Below are 20836 nucleotides of genomic sequence, written 5' to 3' on the forward strand. Positions count from 1 at the left end.
CAAACAAGCTAGGAAAGTGATTTTATTTATCAAGGTTTTATTGTATAGTACAAAATGACAAACATAGGCTTTCACACTAGACAAACAATACTAAACTGGTCACAGTTTGAGAGGGAAGTCTACAATACTTTCAATTATTTCAACTGAATCAAGAACTATTTCAAAAGTACATTAAGAAATGTTAAATACAAATATTTCCATATAAAGGAAAACTGTAGAGAAACTGGTATAATGAAGCAAGATTACTGAGGTACTGTGTTAAGTATCAAATCAAATTGGCCATGTACAGTAATTTTGCATCAACAGGATGTGGCCCACATCAATTTAACACCCAGGATGGGTCCACACTTAATTACATGCGTAGCCAGTCACTGTTTTGCAACCTGCGAAACTGGAGGATGCAATTACAGTACATGCACAATAGTCACTTATAGAAATACTTGGGCGAAATTAGAAACAAAAGAGACTTTTGTTGTGGCTGGCTGTAGAGAAACATTAAAATGCCACAGTTACCGAAGACATACTTTAAATTCTGGAATTAGAAGAGCTTTTCCGAAACTTCATGGGGAGGGGATACATTTTATGTAGTGCACCTTTTAGAAGCCAAAGATTACAGCAAGAATCTGTCATTTCCCAATGTACCTTTTTCCACACTTCCAACAGACGTCCTTTCAAAACCATACTTTGGCAGATGAGAGAAGATGACGAAAGCAAACAAGTTAACAACACAAATCTTTGAAAATGGAGTTTCACCATTACACCTCAAACTGAGACCTTTACTTCTGAAACCAATGACCACCAGAGGTGCCACTGAGTTACTGAGACATTTTCTCACAACCAAAAGCTGTATGTGCAAAATCACTGGTACAAGTTTTTATAAAAAGAATTCTCTGTCCCCCCCTCCCCAACTACATTCATCCAGATCTCTGCCACTTATAACCAGCTATTAGATGGCATACAAAAATGACCTATGTTCATTTTCACCCCCTTATGTTCCATTTAGAGGGTAGTATGTAGTGATCAAGTTCAGCAATTACCGAAAACAATGCCACCAATGACAAATTCAAAAACGCGTTATTCCACGTTAGCAAAGGTTTCACAGCCGCAATTTCACAATTCCAAATGCACACAAATGTATATAGATGAAACATTTCTTCAGTTATCTTCACATTTACCACTTTTACTCAGTGGTTTCAGATATTAGACAATTTTTTTTCAGAATTTCCTTTGATTTCAAGAAGCTGCACGTACATTTCCTCTACCAGCTGAGCTGTTCATTCAAAAAAGGCATTATTTGCAATGAATAAGCAGAATAGTTGAGCACAACATATTCATGAACTTATAGAACTTGGCTTAAGTTACTCTACTTTCAGATGACAGCTTTTTCCCCCCAATTCATGTACGCAATTTGATATTTATATCAGTTATGCCCTCTATGAAAGCAAAGTTTCTGCTTTAACCATTGCAAGAGCACCAGTTTTTAAATAGCTACATTTGAAAAACAAAATGGTCTCTCACACAACCAGCACTGTAATTATTTTCAATAAGTTAATGAATTCTAAATAGTTCTAGTTATGGCTAGTATAAGCACAGTTTGCACTTTCATAGAATGCCATGCAGAATGGTAATGGGCTGAGGATCTTTCATGCCAATGGCCAGCACTCAAACGCCAAGATCATAAGATAAAATTCACCATAAGGCAATAATGAAGATATTAAATACTTGTAAAGTATCTGCTTTCATCACTGTATTGGACTTTCACTTCTTGGACTTTGAGCACAATAGTTTAGACACTTTATTACAGATCTGTGTAAGCTGGAGTTAACAAGTCACAATGACATACTTTTCTGCATTTGAACAAAATTCTCAACATTTTCAACTATTTTGAAGGTTTCAAAAGGGCATTAATATGTAACACAGTAATCTAAATATGTTGGGCCAACTGATAACTGTGCAAAACATTAACTACATTGATAACCATCTTATTTTCAAACTAGTTCACAATGTATTAGACACTACAACAGATCAAAATGATAATTGCAGCACAGTGAAACGTGCATTATATGAAAAGAATAATGCCTGTTGGAATGTTCAGTAGAAAGATTTTCTGAACAAGGTGGACTAATAGCTCAAAGTGGAACAAAATGTTTTGCAGTCTTCTTGAAGTAGGTGGCTCAAATGTAATGATAAATTACACCATACAGCAAATTGCTCATCTCAATTAACTCAAACTGAAATATTGAAAAACATCAAATTTGAGAGAACCGGGATATACTGCAATGAAACAAGGATGTTATTGTAACTATCCACACAAAACAGAGAAGTGCCACTAATACTGGTCCTGACAAAATGTATATGCAACAGAGAGGCATTTCTCTTGTTTTGAAGAGTGGCTGATGAACAAATTACTCCCAATGAAAGTATAAAATACTGTGCAATATAAAACTGAGTTCTGGAAATCAGCCTGTGCAGAATGTCCTCAATAGTTCTTTTAAAGTCCTGAATATAAAATCTTACAGGCACAGAATGTTGTTATCCATTACCACCTTATAAAGTGTAGTGTAGACTTCGCCAACTAAATAACCACAAAAATAAATATATTTCACCATCTAGTGGTTACTTCCTAGATTGCGGCAGAGTGCTTCTTTCTGACAATCTAGGCAGTCCAGGAAATCTACAACATATGAACTACAGGAGTTTTAACATTATTACAGCATCATACAGTCTTATAACTTATATTTACAAAGAAACATCAAAAATATTTTCCCACTATTTTCTTCTTTACAACAGGAATTTCTTATGCATTTCAGACTTTTACTGCCAAGCTGTAGGTGTAGCCACAGTCCAAGAGTAATAGAGGTCAGTCACATACAAGGAATGTTGCAATTTACAAATGTGCAATTGGCTATCCAAATATTGGGTCCTTATTCTATCGCATAGTGAAGTCACATACATGTAACATGCATGAAAGCGGTGTCTAATACATAGCCACTTTCTCCAATCTAGTTAACATATAAAAAGCATATTTAGATTCATACAAGACAACAAATGTTCGCAAGTAGTAGATAGGCTTATTTTCAACTTCATCGAACACATTTAATCCAGTCACACTTTGCCTGAAGCATACATTGGAGAATGCATACGCATCATTTGTCCTCCTCAATGTACAAGCTTTGTTCTTTAAAATATCAGGAAAGAAAACTTGCATATTTTTAAAGAAGTTGATCTTATTTAAAAATATGACTAGTAACCTATAAATAACGAATGCTGTTTTTAAATATACACACATGGTTTAAATGCCTCTGAAAAATGTGCATTTAAAAAAAGCAAAAATTAGAAATCTATGGGACTGTACTTCCTTCATCTTGACTCCTTGCGAGATAGTTTCAGTCACCCATAGCATTGGGTACCTTATCCAAACAAGGCTGTGTAAACCTAGACTGTGGGCAAACTATTAATTGTGGGAGGATCACAGCTTGGCCCCATCTTGTCCTCACCTAACTTTTGCACTTCATTGATCCCTGCTGGAATAGAAATCAGAAATTGAAACCATGACTAATTTTGGCCTCCTAACCCAGGGCCTCTACTGCCACCCTGCTTGTGATCTGCTGACTGCAGACAGAGTACTGAGCCTGCTATCCTGCTGATCTGTTTGGATTACTCATTGGATCAATTTGCTATGTCATCAGGGAAGTCACATGCCAATTTTTGAAGAGGACAATAATTTCAAATTTCAATCTCATTCTCCTTCTGTGAAGAGCATATTTGAATGGTTTATGTGCTTTTGTCTATAGGCATACTGATCATGGCACAAAAAGGATCCTAAATCGGGGCGAATGGAGGATATGGCAGGTAGTACAGGAACATAACTGGTTCCCGTACTAATGATTTTAAACACATTTTCAACCCAAAAATTGCACATGGAACACTTCAGAGTGGGAATAATCCACCTAGCCTTGGTCTTTGGTTCATTTAACTATGCTGAGTTGGACCAAGTGCAAAAAGATTGATGCCAACACCTGAAATTAAAAAAAGTGAAAATTTATATATTATATACACAAAAACATCAAAAGTACAAGTGAAAAATCGGCAAAACTTCCAAATATAATTGAGTTTTCTTTTGTAAAACCAAAAAAAATTCACAAGATTGAGTAGATTTTAGGTTCAGTTTGTGCTCGTCTTGTGAAGTTAAGTTTTCTGTGACACCCAATTCTGAAGCATTAAGAAAAGATAGCACACCCAAGGCAAAAAAACAAAGGTTAAAACAACAGCAGCAAGACAGATTTTTTTTCTTTTAAAACACGCACCACACTTATTCTTATTAGTTTCTTCTGATAGACAGCACTTTTGTTTCAATTAGTACAAATATAGAGCAAGTGCAATATTTTACAATGCACCACATGTTTTGCAACATACATGACTTCTCTATGTGTTCCTGGCTACAGTATCCAAGAACAGCCCAAGATGCTTTGAAAAGGAAAATATCAATACCACCTATTTTTCTGAAGCGCATTCCCTTTTAACACCCTGAACCGCACACCTGTTTCCAAATTCCTGGTCCCCTCCATGGCTGATTCTACCTTGGAGTCCTAACCAAAATTAAAGAAAACACTTGTCGGGAGTTAGATCATCAGCCACTAGGATTCAACACCTAAGTGTAGGATCTTTGCAACTAAGTGAATAGGTTGCTCTTCATAACCCATTGTAACAGTATGAACTTCCTTGTATTTGTCTACTGAATTGATGCACAAGTTTTGTTTAATCTAATGAAGTCTGACTGTTATAAAATGCATAGACAAGTGAAATTTAGGGAACTCCAACCCCTTCACTGGCTTGAAATTAATTTTGGTTTGAACAAGATGCACTTAGGCTGGTGTTAGGTCTATTTAAATTAATCAGGCCAGTGAAGGGGTTAAATGTCATTCAAATATAATTAATGGCTGGCACGGATTAAATACATGACTGAAAATATACAAATATACATACTACGTTTACTTCTGATCTTATAATTCAGTCCATCAATGACAAGGAGGATCATGTCACTGTATGACAGAAACACATGGCAGATATGATCCAGCAACCACCCAAATACCCAGTTATTGTGCCATTAGAAATCAATTCAATGCCACATTATAGGGTTATATTGCAATGGAACTCTACATTCCTGTAGGATATTCTCACAAAAATACATCTGTTATTAGTTCAGGTTATACTACACAGAACAAGAATAAAGTTTCCATTTTCTCTCAATATAATACACCATGGACTGCGACTTATTGCTGCTTCTAACCATTGCATGAACACCTACAGCTTCATTAATAGAACGGCTGATTTTATTTTTACAGAGTATTTGAAGTTTGTGGAAACTGTAAACGTCTATTATTAGTTTCAGAAATACAAACTTGGCAAGGATTGCAGATAATTAAGCCAATCTAACTCGATAGTATTAACTTTTTTGTATTTTGCAAGCCTGGCCAATTCCCTGGGTAGTAATACATACATACAGCTTTTGTGATCTCCCAACATTGCTCAAGAACACACATTTTCTCCCCCATTCAGTTCAGCGCTTCAGCTGTCCTCATGGAGCTGACCATTGTGAGTTGTAGTAAGGCTCCCCAATGTTAATCAGATTTGTTGCTATTTAACTGTTGTTATGGACCTAGTGATGTGGTTACGGTCACATCTCCACAACAAATGAAAAAGCCTTAGCGCTGGGTTCGTTAAGATGTGAACATGTTCACTCCCTGCTCTTATTTATTCTTTTCATCCCACAACCTCCAAAAATAAATTAATTTGAACAAAATAATTTTTGTGGTTTGGCCATCTTGCTGCAAGATTTATTAAAAATCATAATGAAAAATTTTGGAAAACCAGAAGTTATCATAACTGCAGACGGGGAGTCCATGGCACAAGTAAAAAACAAAAGGAAGCAACAAAGCAAAGGTGAAAGAAAGGTTTCAAGAAGGAATGTGTACATAGAGTGCATGAATAAATAATGCAAATGGTAATAAACATAAAATAACCATCATCTACCAATAAGAACAGCCAGTCCAGTCTTGACTGAGATAAGTCTTTAATATGATAATTTTCCTTAGAGCCACACCAACCTCACAATTTCATCAACTTTAAAGCAGGTCTAAAAACAACTTGGATGGGGAAAGTAAGTGACAAAGTCAGATCAATGCTTCAGTCTATTCTAAGCATTATGTGAATTAGAGAAGTATGCAGAATAGGACTATTTACTAAATTCATGATTCTTCCCAGTCGGTAGTTTTAACCATTAATCTGAAGAATGGCCAGATTTGTGTGCCCAGTGTTCCTTCCTGGATGGGAAAATAAAGTTCCTCCTCCCTCCTTTGGCAGCAAGAAACATTACATCCCCAAACTTAATGAATGAAGGCAACATCTTGTATATACAAGAAAATGTCTGCTTTTCTATGCAATTAATGACCTGCTAATGAAATTGCACATTTCAACATGGCACCTCCTTGCAATATTGTCAATGAGTAGTTAAATACAGAGAGCAGACATTCTTCAGATTCTGGCTAAAAAGAGTAATTTCACTCCAAAGAGACTACCGACATACTGTGCAAGTGATAAAATACAAGAAACTCAGTAGTTCTAACTAATGATACTTTGTTCACAAAAACCATCGAAAGATCAGATCCATTCTTTAAGGAGCTCAAGTTTATAAATATTAAAAGAACATTATTCAGATGCTGGCAAGGGAGGGAGAAAAAATTAAAAAGAAATCAGGCCATACAGAAAATATCAAGTTTCATTCAAACAGCAGATGCTGCTCATCAGGACAGAAAATAGACTCGCTGAACACACGAAACATAAGCTGCCCTCCAATGGCTCTGGGGGCGCATTTAAAATTTCAATGTGCCAGCAAGTGATACATTTGAACACTAGTGATGTGCAATATGCTTACTGTTCAAATCTGTTCAGAATTTTTGGTTTGCCGCATCCTTATTCCCACACCATATTTTAGCAGCTACTACTCCTCACCTATGTAGTAACAGTGCAAGTTTGAATTCATTAGAATACTGTTTGAAATAAGTGGCTGTTAGAATATGGACATTTTCAACAGTTGCACAAGTCTTGTCCTATACAACAAAAAAAGAATGACCCTGAGAACATTCCAAATCTAGCACTCTTCATATCTTATACAGGCATCAATGATTAAACTGCCCACAGAAGTAGCCATAAGAGAAACACATTATTAAACTGCAGCACAAATTAGCATTTGAAGAACTTTTCTTCAAAATTTGTTCATCATTACTGAGCAATCTCTGTTTCTTCACTACAAGAATATTTGACATTTCTAAAAGTAACTGCAGAACTTTGGTTCAGTTTGATTTATGCTCCTCGAAATGAAGGGACCTCCTCCCAATGAACCTAGCAGGACTCACTAGGGGAATTCAAGGTTCTTGTTGAATAGACTTTTAATACTCATTCACACTAAGAGAACTCATGACATTAATTTTTTATACACAATAATTGCAACAAATTAATCCTCTTCAGATTTTCTCTCATCAGATCTGTTTTTATTGTGCTCGGAGATATAAACGGCAGAATGCATCGTTTGCAAGTGGGAACAACTGTCCTGGAAATACCTTGTATTCCCTTGGAACACAATCAAGAAAAAGAATAACATTGTCAGAGGTTCTGTCAAGTATTCTGGCATTGATATGATAAAGGGTTTCATGCAAGTTTGTGGCTCCTCAGTATTAGACCAGGATTTCAATTAGATGATTTACATTAAAAATTAAACCTGAAAAGGCTCCTGTAAAATAGCAGCACAGATTTGCAGCAATTTTTACTTCATTGCAAAATCTAAATTTAAGAACTAAATGGCTGTTATGTCTTGGAGAGGGTGAATAACTCGACTGTATATTGTGTTGCAAATGACAGACCGTACAACTTGGAGCACTTCTGGATTTAAAGTAAATCACAACTTAAAGGCAGTGAACTTGGTGTTTAATGCAACTGCAATCATCATCTTTACTCACGGAGAGATGAATTAACATTGTATCTAACTTACCAACTGACAGATTCTATGAAATTTTCAGTCTAACTCCTACTAACTAATCGTAGCATTCTGTTACTTTTCAAAAAGAACTAAACAATCTGATAATCTGGGAGAAGTCAACTGCTCTTTTTGGAATAGTTCCATGGGATGTTGCGCGTCCACCTGAAAGGTTTAATGTTTCACCTGAAAGATGGCGCTCCTCAGTACTGCCCTGAAATGTCAGCGTAGTTGTGTGTTCAAGGCCTAGAATGGTGTGTGAATGGTGACGCAAATGCTATAGTACCACCACTCCGATAAGGCTGACATCATTAGACAAAAGTTGTGTTTTCTTTACTCACATGGTTAATTACCAAGTATTTAAGCTTTCCTGTATGCATTTACTATTAACAGCCCTCAGGTAGTCAGTTATTTGACTGTGATTGAGGACTAAAGACTACTGACATTCAAACTAAGTAACTTCAGTTATGCTCACATGAATAAGGGTTAGCTCTGAAGGTGTAAATATTCAGGAATTTAGAATTTTTTTTTTCAAGAAATAATTTGAATTGGGAAATAATTTTTTTTTACTAAGAAAGCTATCACAAACATCAAGAGTGCTACGTTAGAGAGAAATTCTCCATTTGCCAACTTGGTAAGTAAAATGAGTTACACAGTGACTTTTATGGATAGTTTAAAAATATTGAACAGTAAATGATACTATGCTAATTCTGAAGAGTTCTATTGATATTCAGTGAGGCCATTGGATCAACTTATAGAAGAAAAAGTGCATAAGTCGGTTATGATGATCAAGTTATTAGCATGGCTGGCTGGGGTTGGGGAGGGCAAGGTGATCTGATGACCACTAAGATTTTCAGCATCATTGTAAAAAAAAATGTGCAACATAAATGGCTTTAAGTGTATTACCTTATGTGCATTTGTCTATTGCAGTCTTTCAGAGACAGCAAACCTGTTTTAACACACAGGGATTGTTTTGAAGTAGCACAATGATGTGATGTGAGAGAAAGCTAGTAATGTTGGAGTGCACAGAATCTTTTTCAGTGCAAGATTATTAAAGTTTTGTTTTATTAAATATACACGCTGGAAGGCAAAGGTTACTGCAACCCCCAGCTACCCAAACAGTGTTGCATCACTGTCTAAATTAAGAGGCAACTCAACTGTAGCACATGGAAAATCGTTTCACTACACTGCAGTGTTCTACAAAAGACATGCAGTTAAACTATTTTAAAAATGTGCTTCAACTTTACTTCATGGAGGAGAATTTCAATCACAAAGCATATTGGGTTAATCATCATTTCCCAATAATGAGTATAAATTTTAACTACTGACAGCCCAGTCCTTCAGATATGTAGGATCAGCATTTGTGACAAACTAAATGTGTTTCTAAAAAGGAAGCAGTTCTAAGTGTTTAACTTAATGACCAGTTAACTGGCCAGCTATCTAAATGATATATAAAAGCAAAATACTGCGGATGCTGGAAATCTGAGTGGTTCCAGCATTTCTTGTTTTTATACCTAAATGATATACACTGGCTTCTTTTTAAAAAGAGATTTAGCAGCTGTCAAACAAGAATTGTATTTTTAATTTGGGTGAGGAGGGGTGAGGAGTTTTCTCTTGCATGAAAAGCCTTGCATAAGAGAAATGAAATTCCAAACTTCTACACCCTTATGTTCATGGCAATGGAAATACAAATCCTTTCTGGTCCATGCAGTACCCTTTTATTAACACTAGACGTACAGCAAAGTAATTATCACAAACCATCATCTAGTGCCATAAATCTAACACAGCAACTGGCTCACTTTTTGGTATAAGGAGTCCCTGGGACCCAGTTTCAGCAATCCCTAGCACTATCCTGGTTCTAGTGATTGGATAATATGTGCCCTGTCCTGGCACCCAGATCATTGTTTTGTACCAGTTCAAAATGGTTCAAAGTTGGCTCACCTCTACTGGCTGGATCCAAAAAGGGGACAGATAAACACTTGATATGGAATGGAGTTTCCTTAAATTGAATAGCTCATATTCACTCAAACCACAGACACAGCTATTCCATATTTCTCTTTCTCAGCCATGAAAGTAGCTTCCTCCACCAATCAGGAGGTTTGGTTAAATCGAAGGTACGACTAGAAATCCGTTACAGGCAAATGTACACACACACCCTTGTCCAAAAAGAATACTGATTAGCTTCTTAGAGATGCAGGAGATGACTGGAGTTAGGCTTTAAACACCGTGCACAATAAAAAAAAATTATAACGTCTATGACTAGAATGCCATGAATGAGACTTTTTGGCGATAGCGTTATGAATCCAATTTCACAGACAAGATGAATATAAAAACTGAATAGGTGAAAAGGTTGCTCTGTAAAGTGTGGGGAAAGTCTCCACTCCATGTAACATCCAAAAGGGATAGATCCTATCCATGTATCTGGGCCCAAAAATAAAATGGTTCTTTCCTCTCAAGAAACAAATACACACTGTAAATAAATAAAGACATCACTGATGTCATGCCAAAAATTAGACTTCCAGTAACTTTTAAAGTAAAATATAAATAAAATATTCTGTGAGACATCTAGCTCTCACTGAGATAACGATTCCGACTGAATAGTTGCAGGGTGGTGCAATGTGTGAGCACTGAGCAAGCTGTTCACATCCCCAACATCAATACTTCCAAAATCCGTCACAGCAACAGACATTTTTGCCTGAGCAATGTGTGAAGTGTGGTTTTCAAAATCCACACTGCCAGGATTATCAGGCAGTCCGTCATTGAATGTTTTAGGCAGAGAGAAATCCATCTTCAATTTTTTTGTGGACATCTCCAACGCTGGTCTGTCCAGAATGACTTGATCCAGTTCCAGCTGGAAAAACCCTGATTCTGCTTGACTTAAGGTAACAGTATCACAATCGTGTGTAGGTGTAACTCTTCCTTGGCCACAGATGGGATCCAACGAACAACTTGTTTCAGATCTGTTCACTGAAGGACTGCAGTACTCAAATATCTGGCTGTTACCACTCATGGCGCAAACTGCAATTTCAACATCTTGCTGTTCTGTAACAAAATGTTTGGGGGGGGGGGGGAAAAAAAAAAAAGAGTATTAAAAGCAAAATAATTCAATAATTTGATATGACATACATTTGAACATCTATGTAGATGAATTTATTTTACGTATATATAACTAAATTAGAAATTACTTCCATTGATGTACTACAATTGTAAAAGTCATGGTGTGGAAAAATCCATTTGGAAAAAGAAAATATGTTAAGAGCAGCGCAAATTTAAATCCCTACCTAGTTGAGGAACACAAAAATAGTGTAAACTGGGAGTAACCTCAGTGCTCCAGCCAATATTCTGGCAGGAAAATTTCAGCTACCGTACTAATCCTGCTCAGAGATCCAATTTAAGTCACTTATGAAATTCTATTCGATTAAGTGACCAACCCAACTGGGTTTCAAGATTGCGAGTGCAGGAGTGCCAAGAAGGAAATCCTATCCATTACATTTAAACCAGAGGAGAATGAAAACCAAAGATATCATAAACAACAATCAATACACTTTAAAAATAAACTTTTTTTCTAAAGTGCTCTGGCATTTCAGGGTGATACGTTTTACCTAAAACTATTGATGTCGTCTCTGGGCACAGAGAAGTGATTACCTGAGTTCTGAAGGACTAGTGGATCCTGCTCAGAGTCTAGTCTACTGGCAGTGGAGGAGATAAGTGGAGAGTTTGGAGCTTGGCTGCAACTCTCACCCTCGATACCATCCAACTCCTGGTCCATGTAATCTCTTGTAAAAGGGAGACAAGAAAAATGTTAGTGTTGCTTAAATGTAACATGTATTTCTAAACAAGAAGGGAACTGACACCCAAGACTTTTGCAAGAAAACAAATATATAGAGAAATTAATTACAATTTGTGGAAATTCAGCTCGCCAGTTTTCAATATGATCTCAGATAAACACATGACAGATACTCCTCTTTTGTACTCGAGTGGGTTGAATGCACAAAGGAAAATCAGACAGATTCCATTACAGCCACGTGGTCCTCCCTGCCCATATTTCCTCCATGTTCTTCACCCTAACAGTTATGTACGTCCCAGTACAAAAGAGGAAAATCCAGACCTTAGATGTTACAACAACCTTCATACATTATAATGTGGCCACAAATAATGAGCCAAATTGTGGCTAGGAGACATACAATGATCATGGATAAGTTATAGACACACGGGGTCTTCAGTTCGTTTGGGCAGCATGACAAGCAGTTAAGTAACTTTGTTCCTATCTGTAACTCATTATTATCTTCCTTCTGGCAAAAGATATACAAGGTGTTCCTCCCATCTAAAATTCAGCCCTGACAAAATATGACAGCAGATGATTTTCCATCACCAACAGATCACTAAGGGTATGAACATAATGCACAAATGCAAAATGAGTGTGTGAGGGGCAGGGGAGAATACAGTAAATTACTTTGCATTTTTTTAACTGGATTAACAGCAGTTTATAGTTTCCATGAAAAAAAAGAATGAAGCACACCGTATACATTCTCTACACCAGTAGATTTCACGTAGTTTTGCCCATAGAAAGTCAGGACAAAACTTACTTCTCTGGAAGTACATCAGTGATAGCGTAGTTATAGGTGTGGGGATCTGCAGTTTATGGAGCTCCAACTAGTAGAATTGTACAGCTGTAGGTATTACTGTGTGTCACAGAAAGATGATGTTCAAATAACAAGTGCATGACTCCAAAATTTAATGTAGTACAGATGAACTGCTAATCACATTACAGAAAAACTGTAAACGCTCTCTTCATCGTGTGGGGCTGGATGAAGTTCCCTCCCAACTCCTTTTAACTTCCGCTCAGGTCTAGCCCAGTAATTTCTATCAAAGTAATTCATGACAACGCTACGTCATCGCTCACGTCATCAGGATGCGCCTGCGTCAAAGCTTCGGCGCGACTTTTTGAAAGTGGAAGGAGGAGAGGTTTCATCGGGCATTTCTCGCATTTTATCTGAATTATTTATTCGTTTTGGAGACTTGCTTCATTTTTATTTGACACAGGAGATTGTTCCAAGGTAAGTTGCTCTGACTTTGTAAGTTGCTTTGAAAACATTTCCATTGTCTGGGCCACCGCATGTTCTCCAGCCCCTGTTGTGAGTTGCTCTGAAAACATTTCCATTGTCTGGGCCACCGCATGTTCTCCAGCCCCTGTTGTCAGTTGCTCTGAAAACATTTCCATTGTCTGGGCCACCGCATGTTCTCCAACCCCTGTTGTGAGTTGCTGTGTGCAGGCAGTACATGTGCTGCAACCTACCATCTTAACGGTCACTTTCGTTTTTGTAACGTTTTAATGGAGTGCATTCTGTATTTCTTATCTCATCTCATGTTTCCCGTGTGGTCCCTTAATAGCCTTCCTGAACTTCAAACTTCGGTCATGGCAACGTCAGTAGATTCCACAGAGCAGTTCCTTGCCACCTTCACAACCCAGGAGTTCGAGAGTTATGACGACTTCAGCAGTAAACTTGAGATGTTTCAACAGGTAGCATGGTCTGCAGGCACATCCTGTGATGTGCCTTGTTATGTTTCACTATGTTAACAATGCTATTTAAATGCGCTTTGCTGTTGTGCTTACAGGCAACGGGGAGTCTATTTTAAAAAGTGAGCACCCGTACGCTTGAGAGGGAAAACAAGAGACGGCGAGTCGAAATTCCCATCCGCTTTAAGTATGCCTCAGTGAGGCTGTGCTGTGTACACTATGGGCAGCCACGCATCCGTTCCACTGGAGTGAGACCGAATCAGAGGTAGGTGCTGCGGTCACTACATTTCCACTTGTGTAGCTTGTCAGTCCTGTAAAGCTGTTCCTTGATGTGCATTGAACCAAGATTAGATTTGCAGTATCAATACATCTCGTCAGTGAGATCCTGTGCCCACAAAGCCACGCGCATACCGCCCCCGTGTCTACGGACTGCCTTTGTTGTGATTTCCTGGATAGACCAATGGCTGGGCGACCACCTCAGCGGAACCTCCTCTGGACTGCGAAACAGGTGCGCACCAGATGTTGGGACCTTGTCATGGTGCACATGTAAACTGCTGTCAGCAACACACCTGGGGATGGCTGGCGTTTTCGTGAGGGCACGAGGCACGTGGGGCGTGCTCATTGAACGTCGGTGTTATTTTTCAGGTATCTTGCCCTGGGCTGTGAGGTCTTCATCAGTGTGAAATTCAATACGACCAAGAACAAACTGTGTGTCAGCTCCTACCATCTTGTGCATACCGGTCATGTTTTGCATCCAGAATGTTTACGCTTCTATGCAAGGAGACGACAACTGAACCACGATGAAAGGCAGAAGGTAGAAGAGTTGGTCAAGCTGCAGGCTGGGAACAAACAGCTGAAGGATTATATCGAGCGTTCATTCAATAAGACCGTGACCCTTAGTGACATTAGAAATGTAAAATCCCAGCTCAAAACAGGGGAAGACAGCATGGATGCGCTGTGTGATACGCTGGAGAAGATTCAGCAGGACGGGGCTGCAGTGCGGGTTGGCCTGCAGGGAAACAGCATCCTCTATATTGCCTTCATGACACCAGCCATGAAGGCCCACATGCAGGCCTTTCCTGAACCGCTGTTCATGGACGGAACGTACAAGGTGAACAAATGCGGCTACCCTCTGTACCAAGTGATGGTGCAGGACAATGTTGGTAGGGGCAGGGCTGTGTTCTATGCCATGGTGAGGAATGAGACAGCTCAGATGCTGGACGAGATTGTGGGTGTTTTTGTCGATTTCATGGGATCCAGCGCCTGCTGCGTGAGATCAGCCATTGTGGATAAAGACATCAATGAGATCAATGCGATCAGAAAGCATCTCCCAGCTGCATCGGTTCTCCTCTGTCAGTTCCATGTGATGCAGAGCATGAGGTGGAAGTTCAGCAGCTACCCACTGAATGGTGAACTGAGGGATCAGTTGTTTATGATCTGCAAGGAAATGGTTCATGCACCTTTGGAGGAGAAGCTCACAAGTTGTGTAGAAAGGATTGGACACCTCTACCCACCCCTGCAGGACTACCTGCTTACAAACTGGATTCCACAGAAGGAGATGTGGGCAGCATGTTCACGCAGTAAAGTCCTAACGTTTGGGAACAACACCAACAATTGCATTGAGTCAGAGAATGGCAAGATAAAGCACCTGCTCCACTCCTCCTCATCCATGAAGGAATGCATCTCAGCGCTGATATTCCACAATAGTGTCTTGGATCGGGAGCGTGCCTATTACACATTCCTGCAGGGAGCCTCTTTCAAGTGCATCGCAGAGGCCCCAGCAGATCTACAATCATTTTACACAGGATTCACCAGTCATGCTATGAAGCTGATGCATCAGGATCATAGCCACATTCAGCGAGTACATGTCAAGGAGCAGGATGAAGGCACAGTGACTGTGATTTCTGGCACCAAACAGCACACACTGCAGATACATGATGGCCAGGCTACCTGCAGCTGCATCTTCTTCATTCAGACTTTGTTGCCCTGCAAACATGCTGTTGTTGTGCAGAGGCATCTGGGTCTGCCTTTGGACAGGCTCGCCCCCCAATTGCCGCTGGCGTGAATCTCAGACACCAACGACGACAGGCATGGCTGCTGCCATTGTGATTACAGAGGAACAGCCAAGGCCCCTCAGCCACAATGAAAAATACCGCTTGCTTTCAGCTCAATTGTATCAGCTACAACAGGCCGTTCTGCAGAGTGGAACGGCAGCATTCATGAGGAGACTGGACTGGCTGCGGCAACAGACTCTCCGCTGGCAGCAAGGACTGGCTGATGAGATGGAGCCATTTACTATGCCCAACAATTGCCCGGAAGAACCTTCGGATGGAGGTGGCCGGGCGCTGGACATCAGTCACGTGTCACAAACCCTGGATCCTGAGCGTCTCACCCCCTGGCCTAATGATCTGATGGACCATACATATGCCTGCCTGTTCAAATCTCCACTTCCCCTACCTGCGGTACCCTCTCCTTGCTGCTCAGTTACACAGTCACTTGTTCCTGCACCCATCAGGGCAGTGCACATGGACACACAGTTACCTGCTCCTACACCCATCAGAGCAGTGCACATGGGCACACAGTTACCTGCTCCTACACCCATCAGAGCAGTGCACATGGGCACACAGTTACCTGCTCCTACACCCATCAGAGCAGTGCACATGGACACACAGTTACCTGCTCCTACACCCATCAGAGCAGTGCTCATGGACAAACAGTTAGCTGTTCCTACACCCATCAGAGCAGTGCACATGGACACACAGTTAGCTGCTCCTACACCCATCAGAGCAGTGCACATGGACACACAGCCACCTGTTTCCCCATCCGACTTTGAAACAACCATGCAGAGCCTTGTGAGACTCTGCAATTGCCAGCTGCTGCCTGTCAAGCAGAGAGGGCGTCCAAAGGGGTCAAGCACTTGGGGAACATTCAGCAAGAAGAGACTGACCACTAAAAGAAACAAGCATGCCGTGTCCAGTGGTAGCAGAAATGTGAATGCTCTTGCTGTGAACACAACTGGTGATAGTAGTAGGCAGGATTAAATGGGAATGGATGGAAAGACGCACGAGTAACATAACCACTAGCAGGGAACTGCTGGGCTAAATGGCCAGCTTTATGTTCATAGCCCAAAAGAAATGTGCTTCTTTTTCCAGCACCCTCACATCATTCATGTTTTCCCTGAGAGCAGCATTGAACCATCACGAGATAGGGGCAGTAACATTATCCTGCCTCCTACAGCTGAGGTGGGTACTAAGTGATTCATTGGCAGTGTTATCAGTACATGCCTTTACCGCAGAACACAAAGCATGCTCAACAGTAATTCCATTGGAGGGAGGGAAGCTCTGACACTGATGTTCTTTCCTTATTTCCTTTCATGTAAAACGTGCCCTTGAGAAAACAATCCTTGACACTTAAGGACGGCATTCAAGCAAAGGAGGCAGTGCGGGAGAGGACGCAAGGATGTGCTGATTCCTGCATCTGAGGTGGGTAATAAGTGCTTCATTGGCAGTGTTATCAGTACATGCCTTTACTGCAGAACATAAAGCATGCTCAACAGTAATTTCATAGGAGGGAAGCTCTGACACTGATTTTCTTTCTTTATTTCTTTTCATGTAAAATATGCCCTTGAGAAAACAATCCTTGAGACTTAAGTTCAGCATTCAAGCAACGAAGGCAACCAGATCATGCTGCGGAGCTTGTCATGATGTGGAAAGGAACCTTGCATTTATGGATGAAGTGGTGCGCATATTGGGATGCGCTTGGGGAACATTCACCAATAGATTGAGCTCAGACTCTTGTGACTTTGCCTTCTTCACATGGACAATACAGTAGTGGAATAGAGAGCCAAGCGTTCATTCACCACAAGGCTCTCCAGGAACAATCTCTTTAGCTGTGCATAGCAGAGACTCGGCCTGTCTGTCTAACGGGAATGCTCGACACAACACTAATGTATCCATGCACAGCAGTTTCTCGGATACTTAATGAACTTAATAAAACTTTTCAATAATTAAACCCAGAATTGTTGAGGTTTTGTTTTGCATGCTATTTCCACGACTTTGCAACTGCACTTCAGATATTCAACTATGGTGGGGGGGTAGAGGGAGGGGTGGGTGAAGAGGGGGAGGGGTGGGTGAAGAGGGGGAGGGGTGGGGAGAGCGGGGAGGGGTGGGGAGAGCGGGGAGGGGTGGGGAGAGGGAGCATGCAAAATGCAGGGACCAGACAGTTGCAATGCCTGAAGTACTGTGGAGAAGTAGAGAAAGCAACTGGGTAGGGGAGAAAGCAACTGGATTGGGCATCCGCAGCTGGAGGGAACGGCTGAATGGAGAGGGCCGGAAGCGAGAGGCCGTAGAGAGCCGCGGGGAGCGAGCGTGCGAAGACCTTGGTGTCACCGGGCCCAGGGACTGGCCAGTAAGTCTTTTGCTGTTGTGTTTATGGCGCATGCACAGAAAAAGGCACTCCTCTTCCGTTCCGCTGCTCCCCCCCACTCTCTCCCCTTCCTCCCTCTCCCTCCAGCTCTCCCCCTCCCCCCTTCCTTACCCCTCCCTCCCTCCCTCACCCTCTTTCTCCCCCCTCCCGCTCCCTCTTTCTCCCCCCTCCCGCTCCCTCTTTCTCCCCCCTCCCGCTCCCTCTTTCTCCCCCCCTGCCCCCGGCACCGCTGGTCTCCCCGCGCTGCTCTCCCCGCCCCCCGCGCTGCTGTCTTCCCCCCCCGCCCTGCTCTCCCCGGCCCCCGCCCTGCTCTCCCCGGCCCCCGCCCTGCTCTCTCACTCCGGCCAATGTATTCTGCCACATGTTTGTTAGGTTTCATCTCTGTGATTCTTTGAGCAGTGCCATCTTTAGTCCTGGCAGCTGCTGCAATCGCAAGCTGTGACGCTTTCGTGGCACATGCTGTATTTGCGCATGTGCCAAAACAGCGCCACCTTCCGATCGCGTTGTCAACAATTGCGGTCAATTTCTATCAGCATGAATTGCAAACCATTTGCAAATTCTGCTAGTCTAACTTGATTACATTTTATTGTCATGAAGACCCCAACTGCCAAGAATGAGGCATATTAATTTCATCATATGAAAATTAATTTTGAACTGTTGCTGGAATGAAGAAATGACTTGTTTAAAGAGATCAATAGTGGCTGGACAACGTTTGCATACTAAGAGACAGTGCCTGGAGACAATAGAACAGCTCCCTAATCCAATTAACCCAAATGGATTTTGTTCACCAGACACTGAATGTGTAAGAAAGCCAGCATTCCAGGATGTCTGCTAAGATGAAGAATCCACAATCGCAGGGGTTTGTTGAAACAGCTAGTCACATGACGAACCTCCTGGCCCAAGTTTTATTTGCACTGCTCACAGGACAGTTTGGGTCAGATTGCAACTGAACTTGGAAGAAGAGAGCCTCTCTCCTGGCTAGCTCTCTCTCTCACGAATCTCCAGTTCTAGTGAAGTCATTTAAACCTCAAGAGAGAAAAGACTGCTACATCGAAACAAGTTTAAAAACGTGCACTGGGCCCCAACGAAACGGCAAGACGTAGCGGCAATCACAGACTCAACATCGAACTAAAAGGACCGTAAATAAATCCCAGCTATTGCGTCGAACTTTTCCCCTTTATTCTTTCTGCTTTTCTGTCTCCATCTGTGTATGCGTTTATCGTGTATGCATGCTAGCATGGTCACATCACATATTCGTAGTCGTTAACCGAATTAGAGTTTTAGGTTAATAAACTTCCATCTTCCTTGTTTAAATCTAAGAAAACCTATCTGGTTGATTTCTTTGCCTGACAATTGGAGTGCAGTGAACAAGGATTCACTGAGGGGGAGCTAAAAAACACGGTGTTTTAAAAATTAAACCCTGTTACGGTCAAACCAGACAAAGGCTGAGAGGGAACCCCACACCATTTCTCACCTGGTTATTACAGACAAACGAGAAAACTGGAAGTGGGAATTCAAATTGACCCCAATTTTTAAAAAAGAGAAAAGATTTCAATACAGTTTTTCTTGTGGTTGTGTGTGCCAGAATACTAACATGTCTGCAACTGAAGTCAGTAATTCCCCAAGCCAAGGTGAAGTAACTTCGGATAAGTTAAAAGCACTATCTATGGAAGAGTTGAGAAAAACGGCTGAGCAGTGTGGGATCACTGTCTGTGCCAAGGCTAGAAAGTCTAAACTCCTTAGACGAGTGGCTAATCATTTTTCCCTTGAATCTGAAGCAGAAACAGGGTTAGAAGTAGACTCCGACAGGGTATTGCTAGCAAAGATACAATTGGAGCAGAGGAAACTTGAATTTGAGGAGAGTGAGAGAAAGAAAGAACCTTCCAGAAGGAACGTGAAGAAAAAGAGGGGAGAGGGGAGAGAGGAGAGAGAAAGAGAGAACCTTCCAGAAGGAATACAAAGAGAGAGCGCTGAGGCGGCTTGAGTTAACTAGGGGGCGACAGAGTAACCCCAGTGAAAGCATGGCCAATATGGAGGATCGTAATTCAGGGCTGGGCACAGAATTGTTAAAATTTCCCCAATTGATTCCAAAATTCAATGAGGGAGACGTGGAAGCATTTTTTGTATCTTTTGAAAAACTTGCAAGGCAGTTAAAGTGGCCAGCTGAGGCTTAGACTCTCCTGCTACAAAGCAAGCTAACAGGAAAAGCCCATGAGATTTATTCCCAGTTGCCAGATGAGACTTCATCAAATTATGAACTGACAAAAAATGCTATCCTTCGGCATTGGGTTAGTACCGGAAGCCTATCGCCAAAAATTTAGAACTCTCAAGAATCAAGCTGATAAAACTTACCTGGAGTTTGAGAGAAGTAAGCAGCTGGCTTTTGACCAGTGGCTGCGGGCCCAGCTATGAAAATCAGCTATGAAAATCTGAGAGGTAATTTTGCGAGAGGAATTTAAAAATTCTCTCCCACTCTTCATAAAGACACATGTAGAGGAACAGAAGGTTCATAGAGCCCGGCAAGCCACTGTTCTGGCTGATGACTTTGCTCTCATTTATAAGTCGGTTTCCTAGTCACCCCCACAAATCCGAAAAGGGCAAAGGGTTGGAAGGTGATAGAAGCCCAAGAGGGAAAGAAAAGCAGGAGACACAGGGTCCCTCCACCAACCAAAAAGGAAGATGCTGTCAGTAGGAGTGAGATCCAGAGACCTGTGCTTCCAGTTTTTAGTTTAGTTTAGAGATACAGCACTGAAACAGGCCCTTCGGCCCACCAAGTCTGTGCCGACCATCAACCACCCATTTATACTAATCCTATATTCCTACCACATCCCCACCTGTCCCTATATTTCCCTACCACCTAC

At 41.2% G+C, this 20836-nt stretch overlaps 1 protein-coding gene across 5 annotated transcripts in view; it reads right to left on the reverse strand.

Moving 5' to 3' along the window:
* Positions 1-36: 36 nt before the first annotated feature.
* LOC137351611 (mesoderm induction early response protein 2-like) overlaps positions 37-20836 on the reverse strand; it is a 101759-nt gene continuing 80959 nt past the window's right edge. For all 5 annotated transcript variants that reach the window (XM_068016218.1, XM_068016219.1, XM_068016224.1 and 2 more), the window contains 2 exons: positions 11678-11808; positions 37-11074 (listed from right to left, as the gene is read on the reverse strand). In XM_068016218.1, coding sequence (XP_067872319.1) covers positions 10605-11074; positions 11678-11808 — 601 coding nt within the window. In that variant the 3' untranslated portion in view covers positions 37-10604. The remainder of the gene's footprint in view (positions 11075-11677; positions 11809-20836) is intronic.

This window comes from Heterodontus francisci, chromosome 36 (genome assembly GCF_036365525.1).
Source record: "Heterodontus francisci isolate sHetFra1 chromosome 36, sHetFra1.hap1, whole genome shotgun sequence".
Classification (NCBI taxonomy): domain Eukaryota; kingdom Metazoa; phylum Chordata; class Chondrichthyes; order Heterodontiformes; family Heterodontidae; genus Heterodontus; species Heterodontus francisci.